Here is a 26,584-nt window from a genome sequence, read left to right on the forward strand (position 1 = left end):
TTGTTATATCATACCACCACTCACTGCTGCCTAGACATCATATTTAGCATTACTTACCCAACCGATTAAAATGTTGGCCGTCTTTCTGATGATGATGATCAAGCAGACAGTGGTCTGGTGATCACATTTATTGTACAGTCTGTTATAGGTCTTTTAAAAGTTTTTAAAAAATGGGTGTGGGTGGTTATTTCACATTTCATGACGGTATTCAAAATACCCAGGGATAATACACACTAAACCCAACTTGCTGTCTGTGTACGTCCTAGCCTTGTCCACTCACAGGGGCCAAGAAAGTACTGCTCATTTGCAGGTGAATTTAAGTAAGCCTATTTCATTGAATCCCACACATTCTTACTTGCTTTTCATTGACCACTTTGAATGAAGCAATATCTTAAATACCACTACCCTTCCCATCGTTAAAAAAAATAACTATTACACTAGGGGTGGATCTGGGCCTTTTATTGCAATTTACATTTGACAGAATGATTTAAAGAGTCCTTCCAAGTTCCTAAAGTAGGAGTCCTATGTTCAAATACTGTCAACACCGGGCACAATAAAATCCAAGAATCCAAGAGCAGCAGGGAGTTTGGTCTCAAGAGGATTTATAAAAGCTAAATCAACAGCATCAATCCATTTTCCCTGAGAGTGGATCAAAGATAACCATAAGCTGCATGAAAGGCATGTAAAAAATCTTTTCATTTGAAATATACAAACATAAACTTAACATCTGACAATTACAAAAAAACAAAAAACAAAAAAAACATTTTTCTGTCTTCCCAGAGAAAGTCAAATCCTGTTATCATTTAACATCCGAACAAAATGTCTTTCATCTTCGATGAACACACTAGCGACAATAGCACACAATGTTTGGCAGAACAACATATCTTTCCACTGGAGGGGCAGAGTGAAGGCCATCTTTCTGCTTCTACTACCACTCTGTGGTTGCTCCTGGAGAGTCCTCTACCACTGAAGGCCATCAGCTAAATGTTAACAGTCATTAACACAGTGGCACATCACACGCCCCACCTAAAGACTCCTGTTTATCTGCAGGGTCAGCGACAGGAGTATGTGGCTCAGTCAAGGGGTTTTGTTGATTAGTGAGGTGATTTGACTGTTCAACCAATGTCTCTAGCTGATGTGTCAAAGAACCTGGGTCATCGGTAGAGGAGTGTGGTGGATCAGACAAAGTGGTTGACGTATCAATCAATGGATTTAATGTTTCAGTCGAACCATCTGGCATGTTAGCAGAAAAATCTGGTTGATTTACCAACGGATCGGGTTCACTTGTCAAAGAATGTGGCGGATCGGTTAGGAGGCTGGGTGGATCTGTCAAGGAATCTAGTGAATCAGTCAAGTACCCTGTTTGATTATCCGATGGGCCTGATTGATTTATCAGGAGGACTGGTTGACTGGTCAGGGGATGTGGGGAACCAGCCAAGGGATTTGGCTGACTTGTCACTGGATCTGCTTCCCCTGTCAAAGGGTCTGGTGGATCAGTCATGACACTGGCTCCAACACTTTGACTGACTGTGGGAAACTGCTGTTCCCAGTGCTGCAGTATAGAGTCTAATAAGCAGCCACCTGCAGGATTGCTGGAGGGGACTAAAGGAGGAGAAAGGTTTGGGATGGGGTCATCAACATCACTGTTGCTGCCAATGGGGCAAGTCAAGTCTTTAGTGTTAGTAGCATGATCGCTGTCACTATCTATGGTAATTATAACAGGTGAATGCCTACTACTTCGATCCTTGCTCCTATGTCTCTTGCTCTTCTTCTTGTGTTTTTTCTTTTTTTTGTGATGTCTCCTGGTTTGATCTCCAGACTTGCCCTCATACACAATTTCTACACTTGGACTTCTCTTCATAGATCTTTCTCTTGACTTTTTTCCATGCTTTTCTTTGCTTGATTTTCGCTCCTTCACACCATCCTCTGCAGACTCAAGTTGTTTGGAAGCTCCATTCTTGGGCGCGGGCTCCTCCAAGTGGCGTGTTTTGTACTTCCTCTTTCCCCCAGGCTTGTCATGCTTGGACTTCCTGTGGGAGGACCGCGAGTCACTGCTGGAGCGGCTTCTGGAGTGTCGCCGCTCCCGCCGGCGTGACTCCCGACTGTGGCTTCGGCTCCGGCTGCGCGACCGCGGCCGGGAATGGCGGTCTGGGCTGATGTAATAGCTGGTGTAGGAGGACCTTTTCTCTGTGTAATGCTTTCGGCTTCTGTCCCTTTCACAGCTGTAGTGGCTGTACGAGTGCCAGTGGTACGCATGTGGCGCTGCCTCTCGGCCACAAACGGAGTGATCACCCCCCTGTTTGTCATGCCTCCTGTCTGGATGGTTCCCCTCTCTGAAGTGGTCTCTGCTCTGAGACCGGGACCGGGAGTGCCTCCTGCTGCTGTGAGATGACCGGTCATGACTTCTGGACCTAGACCACGACCCTGACCGTGATCTTGTGTGGTCTCGAGCTCGGTGTCTTCTGTCACTTCGGTCCTCTGGCCCTTTATCTGGGTTGAGAGCCAGGCTTGATGAAGTGTGCTGGTCTGATGATGGGGACCCCTCAACCAAACCTGGATCCCTCCCTTTTTCTGGGGTGTTCCTTTCATTTTCTTTCCCACCAGTCAGTCTGGGAGATTCTTTCTCTGTGGACTTGTGCTTCGTTGATGAGGAGCTGACGGAGGCTGGGGAGTTGAGTTCAGAGCCAAAGTGGATGTGCATGGGCTGCTTGGGGGCTGCTGTGCTTTCGTCCTGTACAGACTCCTCCGAGTCAGATGAAAGCTGGACCAGCTCTGGTGTCCGTTCAGCCATTGGCTTAACGTACCCCACAATGAGGCAGTCGTCCTCTCCAGAAGAGGCATGGTCCCTCGCCTGTGCAGATCCATCGACTGTAACTGGGGGGCTTCCCTGTGTAGCGACGGGCCCATCAGCCTCCTCAACACTGCTCTCAGAGTCCGAGTCTCTCACTGACAGTGCCATAGTCTGGACAGGCTCTGTGGAGTAGGAGGGCCCTGGCGTCTCGTCATCCCACGGCGTCTGGCTCAGTGTGCTGCCAGTCATAGAGTTAGGGTTGGAGTTCAAACCCACAGAGTCTTCTTCATCCTCTGAGATGGCAATTACAGATGAGTTTGAGCTGCTGTCTTCCTCCGAAGAGGGGGCCGGGCAGTCATAGACAGCATGCTGATCATAAGCTTCCATGTTGTAAGGAGAACGGGCAAAATTAATAAATTCGTGCACAAAATGTTCAGTACGTGCTTGAAGAAAAGGCCTAAGCTCTTGGACTATGGCATCTTCTTCCATGTTGTACCTGGTTATCTGTGACATAATGATGTGTTGAACAATATTAACGAGGGAGCCGTGAGCACCATACAGCACAGTCAGCTCTCGCTTTAGCCAAGGCACCAGACGGTGAAGGCAAGCTGGGTTCCTCTGGAAGAACTCTGCTGACGTGTCCCGGGTACGTCCATTATCCCGCACACTCCGAACACGCACCCCTCTCCGGTATAGGGCACGCCTGAACTTAATCAATTCCTGTTCCTGCAGTGCTCGCATGGCCCTACCCTCATTCTCAGCCCTCCGCCTCGCTGCCAGTCTCATCATCATGCGGTGAAGGCTCCGGTCCTGTCGTGGGGAAGCAGGAGATGCCAGACTCTCAAACATAACCCCGTTATCAGGTGGCGGGGATGTCCTTCGCTGAGGTCGTCTGCGGTCACCAGTCACTGTGGTACGATACCTGAACCTCTGGCCACCCAGGTTCCCAAACGAGCCATTCTCAGTAGGCCGCAGATCATACTTCTTAAAGTCATTCTCTGCTTTTATGCTGTGAAAGATTGAGTTGAATGGCTGCTTGCATAGGGGACATTCTGCTTTGTTTTTGGACCATTCATGGATGCAACGGAAACAGAATTTGTGCAGGCATAGGTCAAGGTAGGCCATGTTTTTGAACTTGTCCAGGCATATGGGACATTTAGAGTCTGGTGAGGCCTCGGCAGACATGGCCTGAGAAATACTGCTAACTGGAGCCTTCTTTCGGACCCGCAGTTTCATCTTTGTTGTTGCCATTATCTGCCAAAGAGATGTAGAAAGAATGCACAGGTTACTGAAATGAGCAACTACTAGGAAACAAGTAATGTATGTGTTAATGAACAGGAGATCAAGAGGTAACACTCTATGTAACAAATTTGTTTAATAATGTGGGGGCGGGGGGTTACATTAACTTACAAACTGTTGTTGCATTCCACTCTTAATTTAGACACAACATGTACATGAAAACATTATAAGGGGGAGGAAGTGTCGATTAGCCGGTGTAAACACATCCACTCACTTGCATGTTGATCTAGGTCTCAAGACATCTAGATAATTTATAAACATTCCGTTTAAAACATGGCTGTAAATTCTGGGACACAACCTTGCCATTGTAACAGCCAATGAACGTCGTGACGGCGCACGAATGGCAATCGGTGTCAGTGAATGTTAGTTAGCAAAATAATGAAATAAGATACTCTGCACCCTACAAGATAAATTCCACATATGGAGTTCGATTGATTGGTTTGACAAGCAAAATACGAAAATATGTGTACTTACGCAATCACATCCATAAAAACATTGACCGTTCTTCAAAGGAGATCCTTTTGGTGACCCCCCTCGTCAAATGGAGGAGGATGTATGTTGACTTCGTTAGCTCAACATTAGTAATCAATTCGTCGTCGGTAAGGTCTCCATGTTTTAGCCTAACCATATATGACACACATAGGCCTACGTCTTCGTGACTAGATACACATTTCACAGAAGAGCTAACTTAGCTTGTTAACATAACTAAAGAACCACGAAGGGTTGCTAGCTAGCAAGCCTTCCACTAAAGCTGCCAGTTGAGCAGCCAATGAAGCTAACGTTATGATACCTCATTTAACGTAAAAGTTAATCCAACACCCCGTGCCACTTGCTGTTGACACAAAACAAAAATATAAAGAACGTACTGCCCGTAACTATTCGCAGAGTAACGTATTAGAAGACATAGAGCAATATTATTTTCAATTTAGTAAGAGACCGATGAAATCAACAGAGGCTAGCCTTGTGTATCAAATATTTCCGGTGTAACAAGAAATTCTTTCAAAATAAAGTTCGTCTTCCACATTGACAGCAACGAAAGTGTTTCATAATAAACAGTAATAGACTATGTAGTTCTATTCATCATAGCCGATGTTTTACAATAAATATTTTGACAGGAAAATGTAATGTCATAGCTATTTCCCACTGGGTTTAAAGCTCTACCATTGTAAACATGGTAAACCGTGAGAGAAAGAACATCATGTTGACAGCTGAAGAATCATGACCAAAAAAAAAAGAGCACAATGCTGTTACCAAATGAATGCTGATCGACGTGTACATTTCTCCTATCCCAAGCTCATGTGTAGGCTTACTGAGTGTGCCAGATAACGGTGATTTTCGAAATGTAACAATAATCTGTTAGATATCTAGCAGAACGAATTAATTGATAAGTTTTCCACATATTTTGTTTGCTACCTATTTCAATAGCTGTCCCGAATTAAAATGTCTGTCTGGAGTTTGAACAAACATCCAGAGGCAGACAAATAATCCGTATTTTGCACACTTACAGTTATGTCCACTTTACCTGGGTGTCCAAGCCTCTTTTTCAGACTTTGATGATACATGATTGACAAGGCTGTGCACCAAGGACAAGTACTGAGATACATATTTTTTTTACCATTTGATCACCAATATTGGTGACCAACAAATTAGGGCTGTTTTTGTAGTCCTACAAGCTGACACCTAATAATGCTGCATTTGTATAATAATGTTATAAGTAGTTTTTGAAATATTTGGAAGGTGGTACTTACTTTTTCAATCTTTTGTATTATCCAGTGTTGTGCTTCAATTTATGTTTGCAGATAAATGTAGGACAGATAAACCTTCCACAGCATTTACACTCAGTACAATTCCTGCAGACACTTCTTCCTCTGAATACTGATGTATTCAATAGTCTGATGGCCAAAACAGGAATAGTTTCCTAAGGCTGTTAGGCTCCTCAATATGAACATGCCTGCCACACTAACGCAAACTCAGGATTACATTATGTGGTTATTTGTTGCATTTAGTGATACATACACTGGGTACTTTTAGGTGTTATTCCTATTGCGCCTATTGCTACATCAGCAGGATGGCATAAAGTGATCTATTCTGCAGGCACCATCATACATTGACACACTATGTAAGAGAAGTGACGTGGAATAATCAAAATAACGGAAACCATCATGCACTGTAAGATCAGCTAGAATATCTTTAATGACATATATATATACATTAAATTTGTACAATGAAGACAAATCAAGGTTTTGATCACATCTGCTGTTTTTCAGTGATGTCCATGGTCCTCAGCTTCAGGAAGGGGAGGAACAACTTCTCCGGTCTCCAAAACAGTGTCACCCTAAGATGAAGCAGAAAAGAGACACATTACAGCACACCACCATCACAGACACATTTCAAAAGTACAACAGTTATACACAAAAGTGACTAGTCAAGTGAATTGTGAAGAGGATGTCCAGCACAGTGTTGGCAAATATCTACACCCAGCTAAGGGGATTGAAATATAAACCAAATAATTGTCAGATGTATGCTAAAACAAGACCTTAATTGTGTTCACCGTTGCATATTACTATACAAAAGTCCATATCTATTATCTATAATTAACCTATTAGGCTTCCATAGGTCATTAGTCTAACGCTGAATTGAAATGAATGGTTACATTGACTATTGTAATTGTCAATAAATGTGTGCCATCATGAATTCCAACAAAAAAAAATCTAATTTTACTAAAGAGATTACTTGTGATCCAACCACTGTTGTCAGAGTAAGTTACTTACTGGAAACAGTCTGGGCTTCAAAGCAACAACACCATATGGCAGTGTCTGAAAAGACAGCATATAAAACAATATTCAATGTAATACACACCTTTCTGTCAACACGTTCAATTGAGATCAACACACATATTTGAAGGATTAATATAACATTACTTACAGAAACGTGGTATTTGACATAGTAGTGCACAATCCAAGCAGGAATCAGCACTCGTGTAACGGCGAAAGCACCAGCGTTATAGGCTTTGAACGTCTGTCAAAATGTTAACAAGACTTCAGCTTAAGTCAATAAATATCTTGGGTAACATACCTGGGTAAATCATGTAACATACGTTAGGTCTAATGTTATGACAGATTTACCCTGTAACATTAAGTCATAAAGTTAACTAGGTGCTGTTAACCACCAATTATGAAGTTGATGTGAGCAGACATGAGATAAGGCTTAACATGCTAGCCAGTTGTTGACATCTTTTACGTTATACGATATTGGCTAACGTTAACGCTTACTTAGCAGCTAGTTCGCACTGCGACCTTGTTATTTACAAGCAGAACTAAACAGTTTCGGCGTCATTTATAAATGTATATAATATACCTCCCAAGAGTTATCAAACTTACATAAAGTCTCCACAAGCTCTTAGGCTCCAAAAAGCCTGCCCAGAATTTCTGAATGCGGCCGAGCGGTTTGGGTTCAACCACAGGTTCCCTGGTACTAAGTTCCTGGTCCTTCAACCATTTTCTTCTTAGAGTGGTTAGTTGATCGACGCGGAGTTTCTCGTCCGCTGTATAGCCAACCATGATGCAATCTGTAAATAAGCAAACCCTAAAATCAAATCAGTCAACCTGATCACAATGACACCGGAGGACACTCACTGCTAGGTGAGGAGCTAGCTACATGCAGGAAAGAGTGTACTCTTGAAATAAACAATATCATGACAACTCCATTAGTTTGCCAGAGCGACACCTATTGAATAGGAAGATAATAGCAAAAAAGGCCGACCCAAAGGCCCTTCCGCTAGTAATCAAGGGTCTTTGTTTCGGATGTGCCATTTTTCTGGATTCCTTTGATTCCTTTAATGTGTAAAGAAGCCATCAACGATAGATTAGTGCCAGGCTAGTGTGTTAATTTACAGTATCTCACAAAAGTGAGTACACCCCTCACATTTCTGCAAATATTTTATTATATCTTTTCATGGGACAACACTGAAGAAATGACACTTTGATACAATGTAAAGTATCTGTACAGCAGTGTACAGAAATCTGTACAGTGAGTGTATAGCAATTGTATAGTGTAAATTTGCTGTCCCCTCAAAATAACTCAACACATTAATGTCTAAACCGCTGGCAACAAAAGGCAGTACACCCCTAAGTGAAAATGTCCAAATTGTGCCCAAAGGTGTCAATATTTTGTGTGGCCACCACTATTTTCCAGTACGGCCTTAACCCTCTTGGGCATGGAGTTCCCCAGAGCTTCACAGGTTGACACCTCTTCCACTCCTCCATGACGACATCACAGAGCTGGTGGATGTTAGAGACTTTGCACTCCTCCACCTTCCGTTTGAGGATGCCCCACAGATGCTCAATAGGGTTAGGTCTGGAGACATGCTTGGCCAGTCCATCGCCTTTACCCTCAGCTTCTTTAGCAAGGCAGTGGTTGTCTTGGAGGTGTGTTTGGGGTCATTATCATGTTGGAATACTGCCCTGCGGCCCAGTTTCCGAAGAGGGGATCATGCTCTGCATCAGTATGTCACAGTGCATGTTGGCATGGTTCCTGCAGCCCCAGACCATGACACTCCCACCACCATGCTTGACTGTAGGCAAGACACACATGTCTTTGTACTCCTCACCTGGTTGCCTCCACACACGCTTGACACCATCTGAACCAAATAAGTTTATCTTGGTTCCAGTAATCCATGTCCTTAGTCTGCTTGTCTTCAGCAAACTGTTTGCAGGCATCCTTCTGGGACAACAGTCATGCAGACCAATTTGATGCAGTGTGCGGCGTTATGGTCTGAGCACTGACAGGCTGACCCCCCAATTATTTAAAAACAATAATTTTTTTCAGATCCTTCAGAGTTCTTTGCCATGACGTGCCATGTTGAACTTCCAGTCACCAGTATGAGAGAGTGGGAGAGCGATAACATCACATTTACGCCTGCTCCCTATTCACACCTGAGACCTTGTAACGAGTCACATGACACCGGGGAGGTAAAATGGTTAATTGGGCCCCCAATTTGGACATTTTCACTTAGGGGTGTACTCACTTATGTTGCCAGCAGTTTAGACATTAATGGTTGTGTGTTGAGTTATTTTGAGGGGACAGTACTGTACATACACTGTTATACAAGCTGTACACTCACTTACATTGTAGCAAAGTGTCATTTCTTCAGTGTTGTCCCATGAAAAGATATAATAAAATATTTACAAAATTGTGAGGGGTGTACACACTTTTGTGAGATACTGTAGGCTTTCACATTATGCCGGGTTTCTTTGTCAGACATAGGTTGACATTGTTGACCAGTAGCCTCACATGTTGCTGTAACATAGTGTAGATGGGGAGATAGCTATTAATACTTTAGTATCACAGTTCTAAACAAGGCTATTTTTTCCTTCATGCCCCAGGCTATAAAGAGCTCAACTAACATACAACAACAAATGTGTAAATCTTAAACAAAATACCAACGTGGTTGAGATCCATCAACTCTTAGTTTCCGCAGTGACAATCACAATCATGATTCAAGAGCTTCAAGAGCAAGAGCTTGTTACTGACACTATGGGGTGTCCGATATCATTTGAGATTACTTTGAGTTAATGGATGTGTGCGTGCAAGAATAATCTCAGGAGAACTGAGTGCCATTTCTGCTAGTAGCAGTTTTAAACATGTGGTCACCCTGCAACATAAGGCCAACCAGAGGTTTGTGTAAATAATACTTGAAAAAATATAGCTGGTACCACTAGCCAATCCAGCATTTCAAGGTTCCATATTTAATACTTCAAAGGCTTTAATTAGTGTCTTAAGGGTATCTCCTTTGCCTCAGGCCTGGCAAAGAGTCCAAAGAGATGCTCCTCTATATTTGTCGGCAGTTTGGGTAAGGCACAAGGTGTCTTCTGGCTGACTGCATGGACGGAAGTGTTTTAGATGTGTTACATTATGGCAAAGACTCAATGACTCCAAACCCAGTCTGATGGATCGGGTATCCAATGTCAGTTTCAGTAAACCATGAATGAACTATTTGAGGCTAAGTACAACCTACACAGAAATGTACTGAAATTATTTTTAATGAGGTGATAAAAAATGGTTAGTGGAGGATTTACACATTTGAATGAGGCATTTGGGCATGCAATGTAAAGTTTCAACCTCAAGTCAATATGGAAAGTCTTCATATGATGTGTAATTGCAATGCAATTTTTTGGCATGCGGAAGTCCGTGCATACCATCAGTCGGTGACAGCATGCACACTCCCAGGAAAGCCTGTGGATGCCTCCCTAGTGGCCTGTGGGATTCTCAGGTTTCTGTGTGTGGATATTCCAGGAGGTGGACCTGTCACTATAAAAGCACCCGTCGACTTTAGACATAAACTAGGTTTATCATAACCATTCGTGCTAGCAAACGATTAATGGAAACTCAAAGACAATGCAGATTCAATTACAGAATTATTACTTACTTCAGGTTCTGTTATTAGAATTTATTTGGGCCTTTGATCCATATCAGATGGAAACATTTATTTTAGAAGGGGGTCAATAAGTATATTTCCCAGATGACTAGAGTGGAAGGCATAAACCCACGCACAGGTATGGTGGTAGCCTTGTGCAGCATCTTTCTTTTCTTCGGCTTCATGTTTACAGTGTCAGGATTGAAGGGTGAGAGTCTTGGTAATGTTCCACTTATTGCCATCGGACCTGCCATCTGCGTCCCTGGTGTGTTAGCCATTGTACTGGCCAACAAAACCAATGGCTGCACAGAATGTCCTGTGCAGAGCTGTGCAAAGAAAAAGAAGAAGCCAAAAGTGGGGCAAACCCGGTCTACAATCCCTAAAGAACCAACTCTGGAGGGAACATCGGGAGAGTTTCAGGCTGGTGAGGACTCTTCATCATCCTCCACTGCTACGAGAACGTCCATCTGGCTTACACATAAAACCGAGAAGGATGACACACTCCTCTACATAGGACCTTACCACCCCTCTAGTGCCTTGGTTGCCACTGGGTGTGTCTCTACTTACTGCATGTTTGAGAAGGTGCATTCCCCAATGGAGAATATGGTCCACGCTGGTATGCAACATGCAGCATTCAGTACTGCTGTACCTTCCTGCGAAAAGGACAGAGATGCTACACGCCTGCCTTTCTACTGGACTTTCACAAAAGCTAGAGACTGCAGATGGGACTATGAAACAGTGGTCTGATGTACATGCTCTAGGGAAAATGGAATCGAACAGTTTTATTTTTATTTTGGTCTTATCTGGGTTCCTGTCGCCAGTGTAGTGGGTTAGAGAACAGTTTGTATTGCAAGTTTTTTCCAAATCTGTGTTTGGAAATTCCGTAAAAGATGGAACCAATGGGGCAGACTGTTGGCCAGTATAAAATCCTTCATATTTTGAGGCCCTATCCATACACCTTTATAACATGTCTATATATCCAATAAGCATTTTAGTGTGTATATTTACTTAGTGTACTTTGCCTGCCATGGCAGTATGAATGAGTTATTAAATACATGTCTTTATGCTTACCATTCACTTCCAAAAGTGTTCCTGGACGTTTACAATCTTTTCACAGAGGACATTATCATGAACTCGCAATATGACTGAGTGGACAAAGAATGTCTCCGTAGACGGGCTCTGTAGTGGGTCATGTTGGAAATGTCTTGTTAGTAGGCCTAGATGTGTCTGCAGTAAAAGAGTTAGCTAAACGGATACAAAACAGATCAAAGATTCTAGAACAGGGCTCTGTTCTAGAATCTTTGGTGTAGATGTGGCAATCCACTAGATGGTAGACGAGGCTCAGCACAGAAATGCTTTCTACTACACAACTTTGGGATCAGCTAGTCTACCGATGGTGGTATTTTCAGCCAATGAGCACATAGCCTCGAACTCCTCCCCACCGTAAAACATTGAACAATCTGTCATTGAGGTAGGCCAACGACAAACCAGTATCGCCTAGCTGTAGCTGACGACCGATAAATGACAACGATTGAACGGTAGTGTAATATGGGGATAGCGACATATGGGTTTTGACCACATGAATTTGGTAAGTTGTTATTACTATCTAACGTCTCTTGGTATTGTTATGTAACATTAATACATGATGATGATGATGATGATGATGATAGCTATCGGGCTAACTTCAGCCAATGTTAGCTAGCCCTTTATGAGACAGCAGCATGAATAGTTAATGAATGTCGTAATAGCATTCATGGTAACGTTATATTTTGCTATTTGAACGGTCTGGCTTTTTTCACTAAGGGCCGGTTGACATCAGAAGATGAGATCCCCAATGAACTTCTGTTCTCAGAAGTCACCTGGCAAACAACGTCAGACAGACTAGCTACGTTAGCTTATGTGTAGAGAACCTAGCCTGATGGTTGCAATAACGTTAGCTAAGTTACTGTCAAGGTGAAAAGTAGGTTTGAGTGTTAAACGTTAACTTAAGTCATCAGAAGTTTGCGTTTCAGGTCATCAGTTATGTAATTGGCAAACTGTCAAGCTATACAACCTGTCGTTTTGAGAAGTTCTTAGCTGATTGGGAAGGTCAGTGGTATAGCTTATCATCTTAGGCAATGTTAGCTAAGAGCTATACATTATTCATGGTAATATTTAAATGGAAGTTTTCTCATAGAGTTTGCATATAGTCATCATGGTCATTCCCCAGTAACTAGTCAGATGAATTTAGTAAGGTTTCAATTATTCCAGAGGAGATTGACGTTTGAAAAAGTTCCCCATATTTTGCCTGTCAAAGTCCACATTGGACCTATATCAATACATCTCTTTTTTTGGAGTTTAGACAGGTTTTTCAAGCCTGTTACCCATTCAGTCTTTTTCTTCAACCTAACAAAATTAACAAGGAATCTGTGGTTGCAGAGTGAGGCCACTAAGCTGTGTTCTCTTCCACAGGTGCTACGATAGAAGCTCACATGAATAGGACAACTGTTATGTCAACAAGTGGGCCATATACACTCAAAACAACCCATTGACTGTTGGGATAATGGTGAAATATTTCTTTAATGAGACTGATATCAAAAGTTCATGGGACCATGTTACCACTGCGTTTTGGCAGAGGTATCCCAATCCATTCAGGTAAGTTTCATTAGCACAGTTCAGTTTACTTTTAGTTCACTAAAACTTGTGTATTGAACTCCATGTGAGCACTTGTGTGTGTCTGGCACGTGTGTTTTTTAAAGGTATAGATTTTTCTGAGGTGGATGGAACAATTGATCTCATTTACTATTTGTGTTCAAGATCTTACACTTTCCACGTCTTACTCTGCATAATAGCTTTTCAGTTGAGCTTTAGATATTGTGTAACTCATCACACATCCACCAAAACATGCTTTTATTCACTCATTGCCAACTACAGGGATCAAATGCATATCTAGTGAATTTGAGAAAACCTGTGCTTCTGTTTGATCCTCAGCACTCATGTCCTCACGGAGGACGTTGTGTTCAGGGAGGTGACCGCAGATCATCAGCTCCGCACTCGGCGCCTTCTCACGAAGACAAATCGTCTCCCGCGGTGGGCAGAGTGCTTCTTCCCCATCAACCTTTCGCAGTCTGTTTACATCCTGGAGGACTCTGTTGTTGACCCAGTCAGCAAGAGCTTCACCACGTACACGTGGAACCTCAACCACACGACACTGATGGTACGCAGCTAGTATTTTCATTAGTGAGAAGGGTGAGGTTGAGTTGTAAACCATCATTGGTGAATTTGTGCTGACAGGAATTACTTTAGTGTGCAATGGTGCTGGTACTGTAGTTGTGTAATCAATCTGACTGTGACAGTGCTGCTGGATTCACTTTTTATGACAGGGGCTTGATGTTCACATAATGTGACAGAGTTTACATTGCAATATTAGAAAACATCAATGCTTAAATATTATATTTTCATCAGTAGATGTATTATATGAAATACACTCACTGGCCACTAAGTACACCTGTTCATCGGCTCATTAAAATAAATATCTAAATAGCCAAATGGTCAAAATGATCTGCTGAAGTTCAGACCGAGCATCAGAATGGTAAAGAAAGGTGATTTTAGTGACTTTGAATGTGGCATGGCTGTTGGTGCCAGATGGGCTTTTCTGAGTATTTCAGAAATTGCCGATGTACTGAGATTTTCATACACATCCATCTGTAGGGTTTACAGAGAATGGTCCGAAAAAGAGAAAATAATCAGTGAGCAGCAGTTCTCTGGGCAAAAATGCCCGATGATGTCAGAGAATGGCCAAACTGGTTTGAACTGAAAGAAAGGCAACAGTAACTTAAATAACCATTTTATTAAACCCGAGGTATGCAGAAGAGCATCTTTAAACACACAACATGCTGAACCGTGAAGCAGATGAGTTCCAGGCTCACCGAACTGGGATGGTAGAAGAGTGGAAAAAGTTGTCTTGATTTCTGCTGCGACATTTGGATTGCAGGGTCAGAATTTGACTAAGCAACATGAGAACATGGATCCATCCTGTCTGGTTTCAGCGGTTCAGGCTGGTGGTGGTGGTGTAATAGTGTGGTGAATCTGTTCTTGGCCCCTGGAGCATCATTTAAATGCCACAGCCTACCTAAATATTGTTGCTGACCATGTCCATCAATATGACCACAGTGCACCCATCTTCTGATGGCTACTTCCAGCAGGATAACACGCCATGTCACAAAGCTTCAGTCATTTTAAACTGGTGCAAGTAGTTCACTGTACTAATATAGCCTCCATTGTCACCAGATCTCAGTCCAGTAGAGCACCGTTGGGATGTGGTGTAACAGGAGGCTGCACATCATGGATGTACAGCCAACAGAACTGCAGCAACTGTGTGATGCTACCATGTAAATATGGACCAAAATCTCTGTGGATTGTTTCCAGCACCTTGTTGAATATATGCCACAAATAATTATGGCGGTTCTGAAGGCAAAAGGGGGTCCAACCCAGTACTAGCAAGATGTGCTTTAAGAAAGCAGCCGTTGAGTGGAGTTTTAATCCTCATGTACCTGCATGCAAATGAGTTTTTTTAGTCCCACAGAACTTATCTGCAGGAAAGTGGGTTCATAAGAAGCTTTGCTGCCAAAAGCACTATAAGGGACCAAAATTGATTAGGTTTCAGCAGTAAAACAGATAAAATAAAAAAAAAAAAGCCTTGCCAGTTTTAAACGCATACATCTCTCCTAAATCTGACTGTGCAGTTAACACTTCCTCAAACTCTCACATTAACTGGCCCTTCAAACAACTCTGTTCTGTTTTCTCATGTTGATACTGTCCCTAGATATAGGTTAAAAGCAGAACTAAGTGTTCTTCCAAAAGCCTCGTGCAACCTATGACTGGCTGAACTTGTGTGTTTTTAGCCTTTTTAAATTTGATTTCTGGTCAGTGTCGGTTGGTGGGTGTTCTTGAGTGGCTGGCCCTGGGTGTCCCAGATCACGAGTCAGAGGGCACGTTCCCCCAGCAGGCCTTTCCTCAGCCACTCTCACACACCAGGCCTGTTTGTGCTGGTTAGCAACGGCATCCTGGCACAGACCACAAAGACGCCTCTGTGTAAGGAAAATTCCTTGATTTGGGAGATTCGGAAACCACAAAGTTTTCCATTGTGTATAAATTGGAAGGTTTATATGTTTTTCTCCCCAAGACAGCTGCAGAATTATGCCACTCAGTATGCAAAAATGTTGGCCAACTTTAAGATTTAGATTATTGGGCCAAGTAGGAAAATGGTTCCTGGTGCTGATGCTCTTGTCTATTTGCTCTTACTTAGTCAAGTAATTTATCTATTTTTTATTTTTATTTTGTCCTGATATTAGACCAGATGTTATGGTCATAAGTCATGAATCACCTCTTTGAAATCACTAGTAACATGTTTATAAATGGCTGATCAAGCCCTGCCAGCTGCCCTGGAAACCGGTTGTGCATGGTGGTAGTGGATCTTCTAAGACCTAGAAGTGCAAGAATAGACTACGTGCACAAAATGCTCTCTGTGCGCTGGTTTGTTTCCAGTGGAGTCAGGTATGTTTGAACCTGCTGCTATTGTTAATGTAATTAGTGTCTACACACAGACCCGGTTGGGGGTTGCACTAGGGAATCAGCATGTTACGATAAAGAAGGATTTATGCGTGTTAAAATTGTTATTATTGGGCAAACAAGATATTCAGTGAAGGTAAGGAGCAGAATATAACAGAAGATGTTGTTACAACACAGTTAACGGTCCACCGGAAATACATGAGAGTACAGGAAAAGCCTTTCGTGCACCTAGTCTATTTGTTAAGGTTACAGAGGACTTGTTGTCCAACAAGCAGCATGCGGTTCTGTCTGACCTGCTCCACGCTCTTATACCGACTGTTCCTCTCCGTGTTGCAAATGCGCCAGATAGCTCTTTTAGGGGGCCTGCAGGTCAGTCAGGCAGTGACGTAACTTTGATCATTGGATTAGGAATGCCATACAAAGACATAATGGCTCTGTTGCACGTCTCGGTTTTGTTATTATTTTTTTCAGTTGTAGTTCTTTTCTAGTAATGTTGTTTCCTGTTCCTGTGCTTGTGTGCAGACGGTGCGGGAACGCTGCGTGTTCCAGCAGTCGGAGGAGCGGCCGCACTGCACCGACATCCAGCGCGAGGCCTGGATCTCATCCGGCATCTACGGCTTCTCCAGACCCATCCAGGTAGGACCGCACCCTGCACACAACACACCAACCACCCCAGTCCAGTCCCATCCAGGTAGGACCGCACCCTGCACACAACACACCAAGCACCCCAGTCCAGTCGGGAGGCAACACTGACTAGTTGCTTGTGCCGGCCATCTACTTGTCAGCTCCTAGTCTCTACTCCACTGAGTGTTCAGTGCCGTTTAACATATGAGATGAAATGGCCCTGGGGATCACATCATAAATGGGCCACCTGTTAAACCTACTAGCATTCAATCACCAAAGATTTTGACACTTGTTTGGAGAATGACATCCCAGTGGCCAAATATCTCCTTCCTGTTGGATATTGCAAGCACTGTTCTTATTATTTTTGTAAATATTGACCCAGATTTATGGAAAGGGGAATATGGGTAGTTTATGGGTCAGGCACCAGAGCCAGGTGGAGGAGAGCTGGATTCTGAATGCCAAGAGTGGGAGAAGTAAATCTTGAGCAGTGGAGGGGAAGAACTACAGACTGTTATTTTGGTCTCCACATTAGTGCTGTATGGCAGCCTTGGATGTCCTGGAGGGATGGAGGGAGGAGGGTGGGCCAGAGAGGAAAAGGGGCAAATGAGAGCTGTCTGTGTTGAGGCTGATTGTGTGATGGAGGAAGTGTGTATGTGTGTGTGTGTGTGTGTGTGTGTGAGTGTTTTCCTTTAAAGGATTTTATCCACACTAACAACACATTTCTCAATTGTGCGTTCAATTGTCTTTCCACAGGAGTTTGGGTTGGCACGCTTCAAGAGTAACCAGGTGAAAGCCATGAAGGGGTTGGAATACGTATTGGCCAACATGCACGGTATGTCCACCGCACTCACACTCTGGCATCTGTCCTCATTCTTTTAGAACCATAGGAAATGATAACCAGTACTCTGGGATGGGTTAGATGCTGGTTATGCATCACATTTTCCATCATGTCTTAAGAGCACTCCCTGAAATCCTTAGGGACAGTAATAGCTCTAGCACCATTACTGTTGAATTGGCTCATCCTCTGGTGACCAACTCTGAGTTGCCAACAGAAATCTGTGTGCGTGTCTAGTGTTGCATGAAAATATCTCCAAAGTTTTAAAGTCAGTGTGCCTATTTCCCTTTTCTGTGGCTGAATTCATATTTCCTGCACACGTCCGCACCGATGGAAAAAGTCAGAACCTAGACAACTGCTTGTCTATGGAGGAAGCTGCAATGTCGCTGAGGCAATGAATCTCTGACTGATGATTCTTAGCCTGTGTGCCACATAGACAGTGATAAATTAATTCATAGTGTGTGAGCATTATGTAGAGGGCCTTGAAGTTTATATTAGTGGACTCTAAGCATTAGCATGGCCCATAGAGTGGTCTAGGGCTGTTTTGCTGATCACTATCTGTGTGTAATTCTGTCTCTTGCATACATATGCTAAAGTATAGGACTCTGCTTTAGGCTCACAGTGGTGGTAAGTATTCCTGTATGGCTTTATTCTGAGGCATATGGTCATAATGCATGCCAGAGCCTTTTGCTTGGCAGAATGTTCTAGATCTCTTCTGCTAGCTCCAATTGTAGAATTGTACCAGACTTAATTGTCAGTGTACTGTATACACAATAGCTGTTTTTGAGTTGGTGTAGCTAGAACCCCTCTATTTTGTTTGTCCTATTGCCTAGTTCCCATCCAGAAGATGTTTTGTGAATAACTTTAGTTGGACCGTTGTCATGCCACTCCCCATAGCTGTACCACGCTCATAGATACTCTTGTTTGTTAGCCCGGTTGACACCAGACCCTTCTCAACTGAGAGTGGGTCTGGGGAAGGTTAATTCACAGCCCATTTCCAAAGGATCAAAATGCATCCGGACACAATTGGAGAGACCGAAAACCAATCAGAGCAACGAAAGAGACGGGAACACACAATTTGCAACAGTTTACTGTCTGGTTGTAGGTTAGGGGAGAACGGGGAAGAATGAAACACTTTTTAATTAAACATAATTTACAAAGACATCGTACCACACTGAAAGCTAATATTTTGTCACTAGCAACCTACATCTGCCCTCTGTCAAACACAATTGCATTTTCAGCTCTGAACAAAACCGTTCAGGAGTTATTTCAGCAAAAAGTTGAACGTGCATTTTGTTTCATTTGTCCTTTCTGGCCGGGACATATAAAACAGGCATGGGGGATGAAATAAATATATAGCCTAGTTTAAGCTATGTAAACGTCCCACAATATTAAATTTCGAAGAGGATGTAGGCTAGCAATGCATCTGATGGCTCCACCGCCACTCGACCAACATCTTTGTCAGAGATGGGCAAAGCGAGGCTTTGTGAAACACTGAAACGTTCAAAGCAATTATGCCGGAATTATTTCGAGGCAAATAACACTGAAGTGTTGCTTAATGCAGCGGCTAGTGGTCTGCAAATCCTTTTCTTCCCATAAAAACTCTCGATGTTGCAATGTGTTCACTTCATTTTTTTAGCATTCTGAGAGTTTCTGGTTGAAACGGTGTAGTTGATGATAAAGAAGCTGACCAGATATTGTGGAAATGAACATGATGACTAACGAAATAAATTACTGTGATGTATGTATGCCACCAATGGTTTATTAAAACAAGTCAGCATAGCACATCAATTCAGAATTAAGTGTTTTCTGTAGGTGTCATCGGTCCACCCTAAGCTACTGCATAAATTAACAAAATAGTAGATGCAGATATCACATATAGGTATCCCTTCCATTTTTGTACATTTTCACACATTCAAACATAACAAAACAGTATGGGAAACTTTCTTTTAACTCCCTGTCTAAAACCGATGCGATAGCAGCTTCAAACAAGCGCTGTTCCTTGGCAGCAGTCATCATTGATATTTTTAAAAAAAAACGGCTTCAACATTGCTCTATCGTCATCGTGTAAAGCCCGCCTCAACGGTTGTGATTGGTGCCTGGATTTAGGAAAATTGGAAATGGGCTTGAATGGGCTCTTGGCCAGACGGACTTGCAGAGCAAATCTCAAATTTGCTGGAAGTTTGTCAATGGTTTTCCCAGGCTACTTGTTTGTGCCTCAGTGGGGACAAAAAGTACATTTTGCAATACAGATAGACTAAAGTAACCTCAAGGTGAACTGACACAACCTCCATTGCATGCGTGGTTTGAGCCATCACACTGACCTCTCCATTGTCTCCGCTTGTGTGTCTGGAGACCTCCTTGATCAAAAATGTTAAAATTTCACCCCTTTCAGGCAATTAGGTTACTTGATTTATATATGATTTTTTTTGCTGGGTTTTGGTTTGGATGCTTGAAAATAATTATATCATTAGAGACAAATATTGAGGATTGTATCTCAAATATACCACGATCACAAATCACTATCATACAGTATTTTAAATCCCAATACATGCCAATATATGAAATCTAATTCAGTCCAATGTGGCTCCCACCCCTATGCTGCACTGCCATGCTTAATTATTACTTGTGTTGATCCGGACATCCTGCAACAGGGCTACAGTGTAGGGCTGAGACTGCGTCCTGGGAAGGACTGCTTTCTACACCAAGTGCTGGGATGATGCAAAATAGAGAAATCCTCCTCAACTACTGGGATTCTCTCTCCACATCCCCAAAAACGGTATTTTTAAGTGCATCTCAGCCCACCATCAAAGGCCAGTTTACTTTCCTTTTCCTTTTGCAAAAGCCTTAGTCCGCTCTCATGGCTCCGTGAGTTCTGGAGATGATGGGGCGGCTCCACAGATCATGGCGCTGGTCTGTGCATATCGGTGGCAGCCCGCTCATCTCTTACTGCTGTTTTTGTCATCCAGTGGGAGGGGGTGTGGTGTGTGTCTCTCGTCTGCCCTGCAGCTCGTCAGACGCAGGCGCGGTGGGGCGGGAAACCCCTCTGAGTGCGCTCCTCGGTGGAGAGAGGGGCCCCTCCACTCACGCCTCCTACCCCTGCCTACAGGCTCCGCTAACGCATCGTCCGTCGCCCGAGGACCCCGGGGCTCGAGCTATTCTGGTCAGTGGCTCAGCCCTCCTGTTGGAGAGGAGGGTCGAGGTTGAGAGCGTTTGGGTCGAGGAGGGGGGGTGGGGGGTTAGTCCAGACATCAGATACTCATGGGGTAATTATACTCACATGCGAGGCGTTGGTTTGAAGTTACAAAGCAGCAGTCATTCATAACCCATGTCCAAGTCTTTGTTTTTAAAAGTGGTGTGCGCAGCCAGTGGTGTGTCATGTTTTTGAAGTTGAGCCTGAACAGAGCCCCTCACAGCCCCATTCACAGCACCCTGCATTCCTGCACTGTCCCTCTGGCAGAGAGAGCAACTCAGGACACTTAAAGGAGACCCCACCCCCATCGCAAAGCACACTCCTGCACTCACCATCACCCCCCCCCTCTGTTTTGTGTCCTGCATCCGTCGTGCCTTGTCTCCCTGCCCAGAACTCTGTGTCCTGAGTTCCTTGAGTGTCTGCTGGTGGCGGAGTGCAGGGGCTTGGCGTGCAGCACGTTGACCCCAGCAGCTCGGCCAAAAAGCCGAAAACCCCCCTCTCCACCAGAAATAGAACCCTGCCTGCACTGAAGGCTGCTGCTCTCCCATAAGGCCCCAGGCTTCCACAGTCCACTGTGTGTGCGAGGCTCTCCCTTTTACTGTGGCCTCTGTTGTTTTCTGGAGATGGAAGGTTCATCACCACACTGATCTGTCCAGTTCCTCAATCGTCATGACATTGTTTTGTTTTATGTTTTGCTGGTTGTGTGATTCAGTTGTTCTGTTGTGATTTTGCTGCCTCTCCTGATCTGGTGAATAAGTTAACATGTCATACAACACATCCCAAGTGCTCACCTTCCGTAAGCTGAGCCATGGAGGTTTATGAGATGAATCTTCACCATGGCATTCCTGCTGGAGTGGGCTCTCCAGATGCCAGGGCTGCCCAGACAGTGCTGTCTCTGGCAGTGTGTGATGACAGGCCAGCGGCCCTGTAATCAATGCCATACCAGACGCCTGGAGTTACCCCTGCATGTGCACCCAAAGGTCATATGCAATGCTGTCACCTCATGGAGTTCACCTTACTCATTCACCCATATAAGCAGGCTGTTAAATCAGGCCTTTATAAGCGCTGTTGTGTTTTGGCAAGTGTTTTTTTTTATTTTTATATAAGATGAAATGGTTACAGTCCTGTTGCTTTTAGTACTTGCTTTAGAGGGTTTGAGTTCAAAGTCAAGCTGGGCTCTGTAAAGCACCCTCAGACATATCCATGTTAGTTCAGTTCAAATATGGTATAGTATTTATAAAATATAACTGAATTGAATTATCCAAAGACTTTCAAAAAGGTTTATTCAGTACTAAAATGTTACCTGTAATAAGTGAAATATGGAAGGTAGTTGTGTGTAAAGTGTAACATAGGAGGATGATTAGTAATGCTCTAAATTATTCTATTTGTTTGTGAAAACCTCCACATCTTTCTTCACATGTTGTTTTGTGTTTTGTGTCTCAGGAGAAGTGCCCCAGTGGCTCCTCAGGGACTCGGTGAAGGACGCGTCTGAGAAGGCCAAGGGGGCCGCTATGGCCGCCACAGAGAAGGCCAAGACACTAGCCTCGGCCGCCAGCCCACAGAAACCCAGCCAGTATGTTTGACTGGGACACGCCACTCACTGGGACTTGACTTGCAGTGCACACACACACACAAACACACACACACACACAATACGAACACACAGAGAACCAAACAGGTGTGCCTTTCCTCTGATCGGAGCCTTAATGGGATCAAGCCTGTTTATCTATTCTTTCTCTCTATATTTATATCTCTCTCTCAGTCTCTTGATCTCTCGTTCTCTCTCATTTTAAATGACGTAGCACTGACTCTCAGGTACTGCACTGTGGTGCAATCTCTCTTCAGAGTGACTGTTCTCTGCTTCTTACCTCTCCCATGCTCCGAGACGGAGCGCATGAGACTCATTTGAATGCAAGGATGCACACACATTTCAATTGCACAGAGAAAGAAGACAAAGTTTCTCATGAGAAACATATTATGCTAGAATATTTTACTTAATTTCGAAATATGAATCATGTCATGCATGTGGATAATGTGGGTTATTTTAGTTATATCAGTCAGAGTGATTTAGTCAGATATGGGATGTATCTGAGGTGTCCTGAAGGACACGCCTGCATTCCATGTCTATGGATATCATTGGATTTTTTTTTTTAATTGTAATTATTTTGTTATATCAGGAGGATCTTAGATCTGTATGTATTAATAAGTATTGATTTGAGTCATCGTGATATGTTTGATTACTAATCCTATTTTTTAGTGTATGGTAAATGTTGCCTTATGCTATATATGCCATCCCAAGAAGATGATGGTAATTATGGCAATTATGGCTGGATATGGTAATTTGAAACATTATGTCAAGGCAATACAGAAATCACTACAATCTCTGAAAAACAACAGGGGCTGCATTTTGTTTACACATATGAAAATGTTAACATGTTTTTCTGCTGTGCTGTGCTATGCCGGGCTGAACACATTTGTTTTGGAATAGCTGGAATGTGCCGGTTTGGGTTTATGGACTTGGTGACCACTAATATTGTACAATTCTAAAAGATGAGGAAAGATATGTTCTATACTATGCAAGGCCTTTAGCCGGCATGTGGTATAGCTTTAATCCACCTAAATTGAAGAACTAGCAGGTTAGTTCCGTCTTTGGTTTCAGAACCACTGATGTAAGCAAAATATCAGTATGTGTATCTTCTGTGTGTGCTGATCGTTCAAGGTTCAGAATGTCTTTGCAGCTGTTAAACAGCAGAGGGCGGTTGGTTGAAAAGGTTCAGAGTTGGAACACTGGGTTAGTTATATCATGTGTTGTGTGAATGCTAGACAGATTTTGTTACAGAATACAAATTCACAATCTAAAAATCATTTCAGAGCTGTCCCCTCTGCATTACAATTATTTTGTAAATGTACCCTATTTTACTAGTATTCATTAAATTAAAGATGTATATGTTCATTGATAACGTGATTTTTGATGATTTTGACTATTGAACGAGTAAACCAATTAACAGCCACACAGGTATGTATAAAACATTTTAATTACTTATATTACAATGAAAGAATACACAATACCTTCAAGTGTGTGCTAGAAAATGTAGCTAGCACCAGGTACTTAATGTGTACACAAAAAAGAACTTATATAATATAACACATCTTCTGTATGCATATTACACATCTTCTAAAGGAAACATATTCACAGGTCTCGGGCACAGAACACTCCCTGCTCAGTGTTTTCCTGTCCACCCTGTCTTCCCTTCCCCTGCCCTTAGAATCTCTAGCCCTGCCCTAGTAGAGGAGACCTCACACTCGTGCACAGCTCTCTGCTCTTTCTCCACTTGACACAGGACAACAGCAAAAGCTCAGGAAAGACACTCCAGACTCCACCATGGAGGACACATTCTAATCTGACAATGACAGGGGGTTGGGGGTAAACAAGAGAATACATCCACTAAAATAGAAATCTACATTTATATGTAAAGCTATTATGGAATTACATGAGACACCCTCTCAAACAACTCTAAGAGTGAGTGCAGATGAATCAAAGTGACAAATTATTTGGCAGGAATATCTTTTTATAATTATGAAGTGAGGGTTTCGTTTCTTCTTATATACTATCTGTAGAGAACTTGAGGAACAGCAGGAATGTCCCAGTGTGTCCCTGTCCCTGTGTGCACCCTCTCCTCTTAGCCTTACGTCTGGAGTGCCATCTTGCATCCACCCCAACTTAACTCTCCCCACTCCCTTTTCTGGCAGCTCTCATCACACAGACAACCTCAATCGCCGTCATGCTGTTCATTTTGGGCTGTTCCAAACATGCTAACACACACGTACACAAGTAACACACTGATGGATTTCAGTGCTGAGGGCTTTTAGGCAGCCCTCTCTCAGCGCTCACAAGAGCTGACATGTTTTGACTTGGCAGCCCATTGGCTGGCTCAGTTGGTGACATTTGGTTGAAGGAAGGGGGGTTGACGATCGCACAGCACCACAAGAATCATTCTATTCTTTCTGATATCAATTTCCTCTGTCTTCCATCCTCTCATTGTGACTGGACTGTTGATGCATCAGATCTGGACTACCTTGGTGATTCCAGTTGCGATCAACCTGTTATAGGTGGTCACTCACTAGCTTAGTGTTCCGAAGCTCCAAGACAACACAAGCTGTGTCCGTAGTCTCTAATCACAATGTACAATCTCGGTACATGTTGTTTTTCGAAGGCACATCACCAAAAGGACTTTCATGGACACTGTCGTGCATTCAGTGGTCTTCCAGAAGTGCGCAGTATCACACTTGAGCTAACTCATCACAAACACTGAAAGTGACACATGTGACCTTTAAAAATGATGCCTGCTGAAAAACAAAATCTCATATCTGGCCTACAACTACCATTCAGTTAAATCCCAATTCAACATTGCATACGGGAGGTTCTGTGCAAGAGTTATGATTTTTTTTTCAATTGTTTTTGACATGTCACTCAGTTGTTCTTTAAACAACAAACTGAAAGAAAAAAAAAATATTTTTGCTACTAACAGTCATGTATTTCCTCAACATGAATGTAAACTCTTCATACATTTTTTAGCTTTTTCAAAAAGAACAAAACACTCTTTGCTCTCTATCTCAGTGTATGAGAGTGGAGAGGTAAAACAAATCAATATGAAAAAGAAATGTCAAAAGAGTTGGTCACAAAATGCACCACAGAGTTGAAGCAATCCCCCTTGTCACCCCACACCCCCCTCTTACCTCGAACAGAAAGCACAAGATGGTCATATTGCTGTATTGCGCCTTGTAACTGAGGGGATCAGTACCCACGATCCCATGGGGCACACATTAACACTATGGCCGGGATGGCCACCAGGAGAAGGCAGGAGAACACCTCAAGCTGCCATTATTGATTAGATTTTGTTGCTCTTCTCCCAGTGTACTCCACGTCATTGTTTTTTTTTTTTCAAATATGAAAAGAAAGAAATGAGACAAACAAAGCAATGTTGCAAATAACAAAAAGCACAAAGTGTGAGGCTGGCGGGGGATAAAGAGAGAGTGTCCGGCGTCCAACGCTACGCAGGGGAAGGGGCAGCGGGGTTGTCATCCCAAAATGGAGGGCAGGGATACTGACAGCTGCCAACTGTGTGTTCTGGGTGGCAGGCCGGGGCTGGGATGGACCTGGGGCAGTTGCATGGAGGCACAGGAATGATGGGAAATTCTTTGTTGGTTCTTCATGTACCCACGTACCCATCACTCAGCACTGTTTGGCAAGGCATTACGACAGGCCTGTTCCACTGCACCCCAGAGGCCTGGGGATGGACTAGTTTCAGGGGGCAGTGGGAGTGTCCGACAGGGCGAAGACCTGAGTAGGGCTGGAGGGAGGGATGGAGGGGGAGGGAAAGAAGGGATGCGAGGGTGGGAAGGGACGGGGCTCACCAAAGGCACAGAATGACAGCGGGAGAGCCGGGGAGACCAGCAGTCGCCAGCTCTCCCCTGGACAAGCCTGGCCTCCTGTCTCTCATCTCTCATATATATAGATATACTCCAGTCGCCAGCTCTCCCATGGACAAGCCTGGCCTCCTGTCTCTCATCTCTCATATCTATAGATATACTCTTCTTTTTTGTTTTTTCTATAGGAACATTTAGGAAAATATAATACAAAATTTAATACAGGAAATATAGACTACACGCTCTAAATCACTTTTAGTGATCGATAGCTAGTTTGTTTTACTTTTTAATGCAGGTGTTTTTTGTTTTTTTTTACTTTTCATCTTTTTTTGGTCAGACCTGCCGGGATGGACTGGTCCTGTTTTGAAGTGTTGGATTCCAAGCTCTACGACTGTCAGCCGACGGAGAGGAGAAAGGTGCAGCTGTAAGTGCCTCTGCTGTCGCCAGGTG

General features: G+C 43.3%; 3 protein-coding genes across 5 annotated transcripts; 1 reads left to right on the top strand and 2 right to left on the bottom strand.

Annotated features, from left to right (window-relative positions):
• Positions 1–443: 443 nt before the first annotated feature.
• Positions 444–5,056, bottom strand: toporsa (topoisomerase I binding, arginine/serine-rich a). Its single transcript, XM_048262927.1, has 2 exons — positions 4,565–5,056; positions 444–4,045 (listed from the first exon to the last, which is right to left on the bottom strand). The coding sequence occupies exon 2, from the start codon at positions 4,040–4,042 to the stop codon at positions 998–1,000; it is 3,045 nt and encodes a 1,014-aa protein (XP_048118884.1). The 5' UTR covers positions 4,043–4,045; positions 4,565–5,056; the 3' UTR covers positions 444–997.
• Positions 5,057–6,260: 1,204 nt separating this feature from the next.
• ndufb6 (NADH:ubiquinone oxidoreductase subunit B) lies at positions 6,261–7,762 on the bottom strand. Its single transcript, XM_048254462.1, has 4 exons — positions 7,471–7,762; positions 7,016–7,108; positions 6,862–6,906; positions 6,261–6,425 (listed from the first exon to the last, which is right to left on the bottom strand). Exons 1-4 carry the CDS (start codon positions 7,648–7,650, stop codon positions 6,354–6,356), a joined length of 390 nt encoding a protein of 129 aa, XP_048110419.1. The 5' UTR covers positions 7,651–7,762; the 3' UTR covers positions 6,261–6,353.
• A 4,103-nt stretch (positions 7,763–11,865) lies between these two features.
• On the top strand, positions 11,866–23,667 carry LOC125297908 (PRELI domain-containing protein 1, mitochondrial-like). Of its 3 annotated transcripts, XM_048248487.1 has the most exons (7): positions 11,866–12,093; positions 12,957–13,139; positions 13,476–13,701; positions 16,578–16,691; positions 17,433–17,511; positions 18,116–18,141; positions 22,151–23,667. In XM_048248487.1, the coding sequence occupies exons 2-7, from the start codon at positions 13,048–13,050 to the stop codon at positions 22,184–22,186; spliced, it is 573 nt and encodes a 190-aa protein (XP_048104444.1). In that variant the 5' UTR covers positions 11,866–12,093; positions 12,957–13,047; the 3' UTR covers positions 22,187–23,667. The 3 variants fall into 3 exon arrangements, with proteins under 3 accessions (XP_048104444.1, XP_048104427.1, XP_048104435.1); XM_048248470.1 differs by lacking the exon at positions 18,116–18,141 and having other exon boundaries at positions 11,870–12,093; XM_048248478.1 differs by lacking the exons at positions 11,866–12,093; positions 18,116–18,141 and adding an exon at positions 12,297–12,593.
• The last annotated feature ends 2,917 nt before the right edge of the window (positions 23,668–26,584 follow it).

This window comes from Alosa alosa, chromosome 1 (genome assembly GCF_017589495.1).
Source record: "Alosa alosa isolate M-15738 ecotype Scorff River chromosome 1, AALO_Geno_1.1, whole genome shotgun sequence".
NCBI classification, from domain to species: Eukaryota; Metazoa; Chordata; class Actinopteri; order Clupeiformes; family Clupeidae; genus Alosa; species Alosa alosa.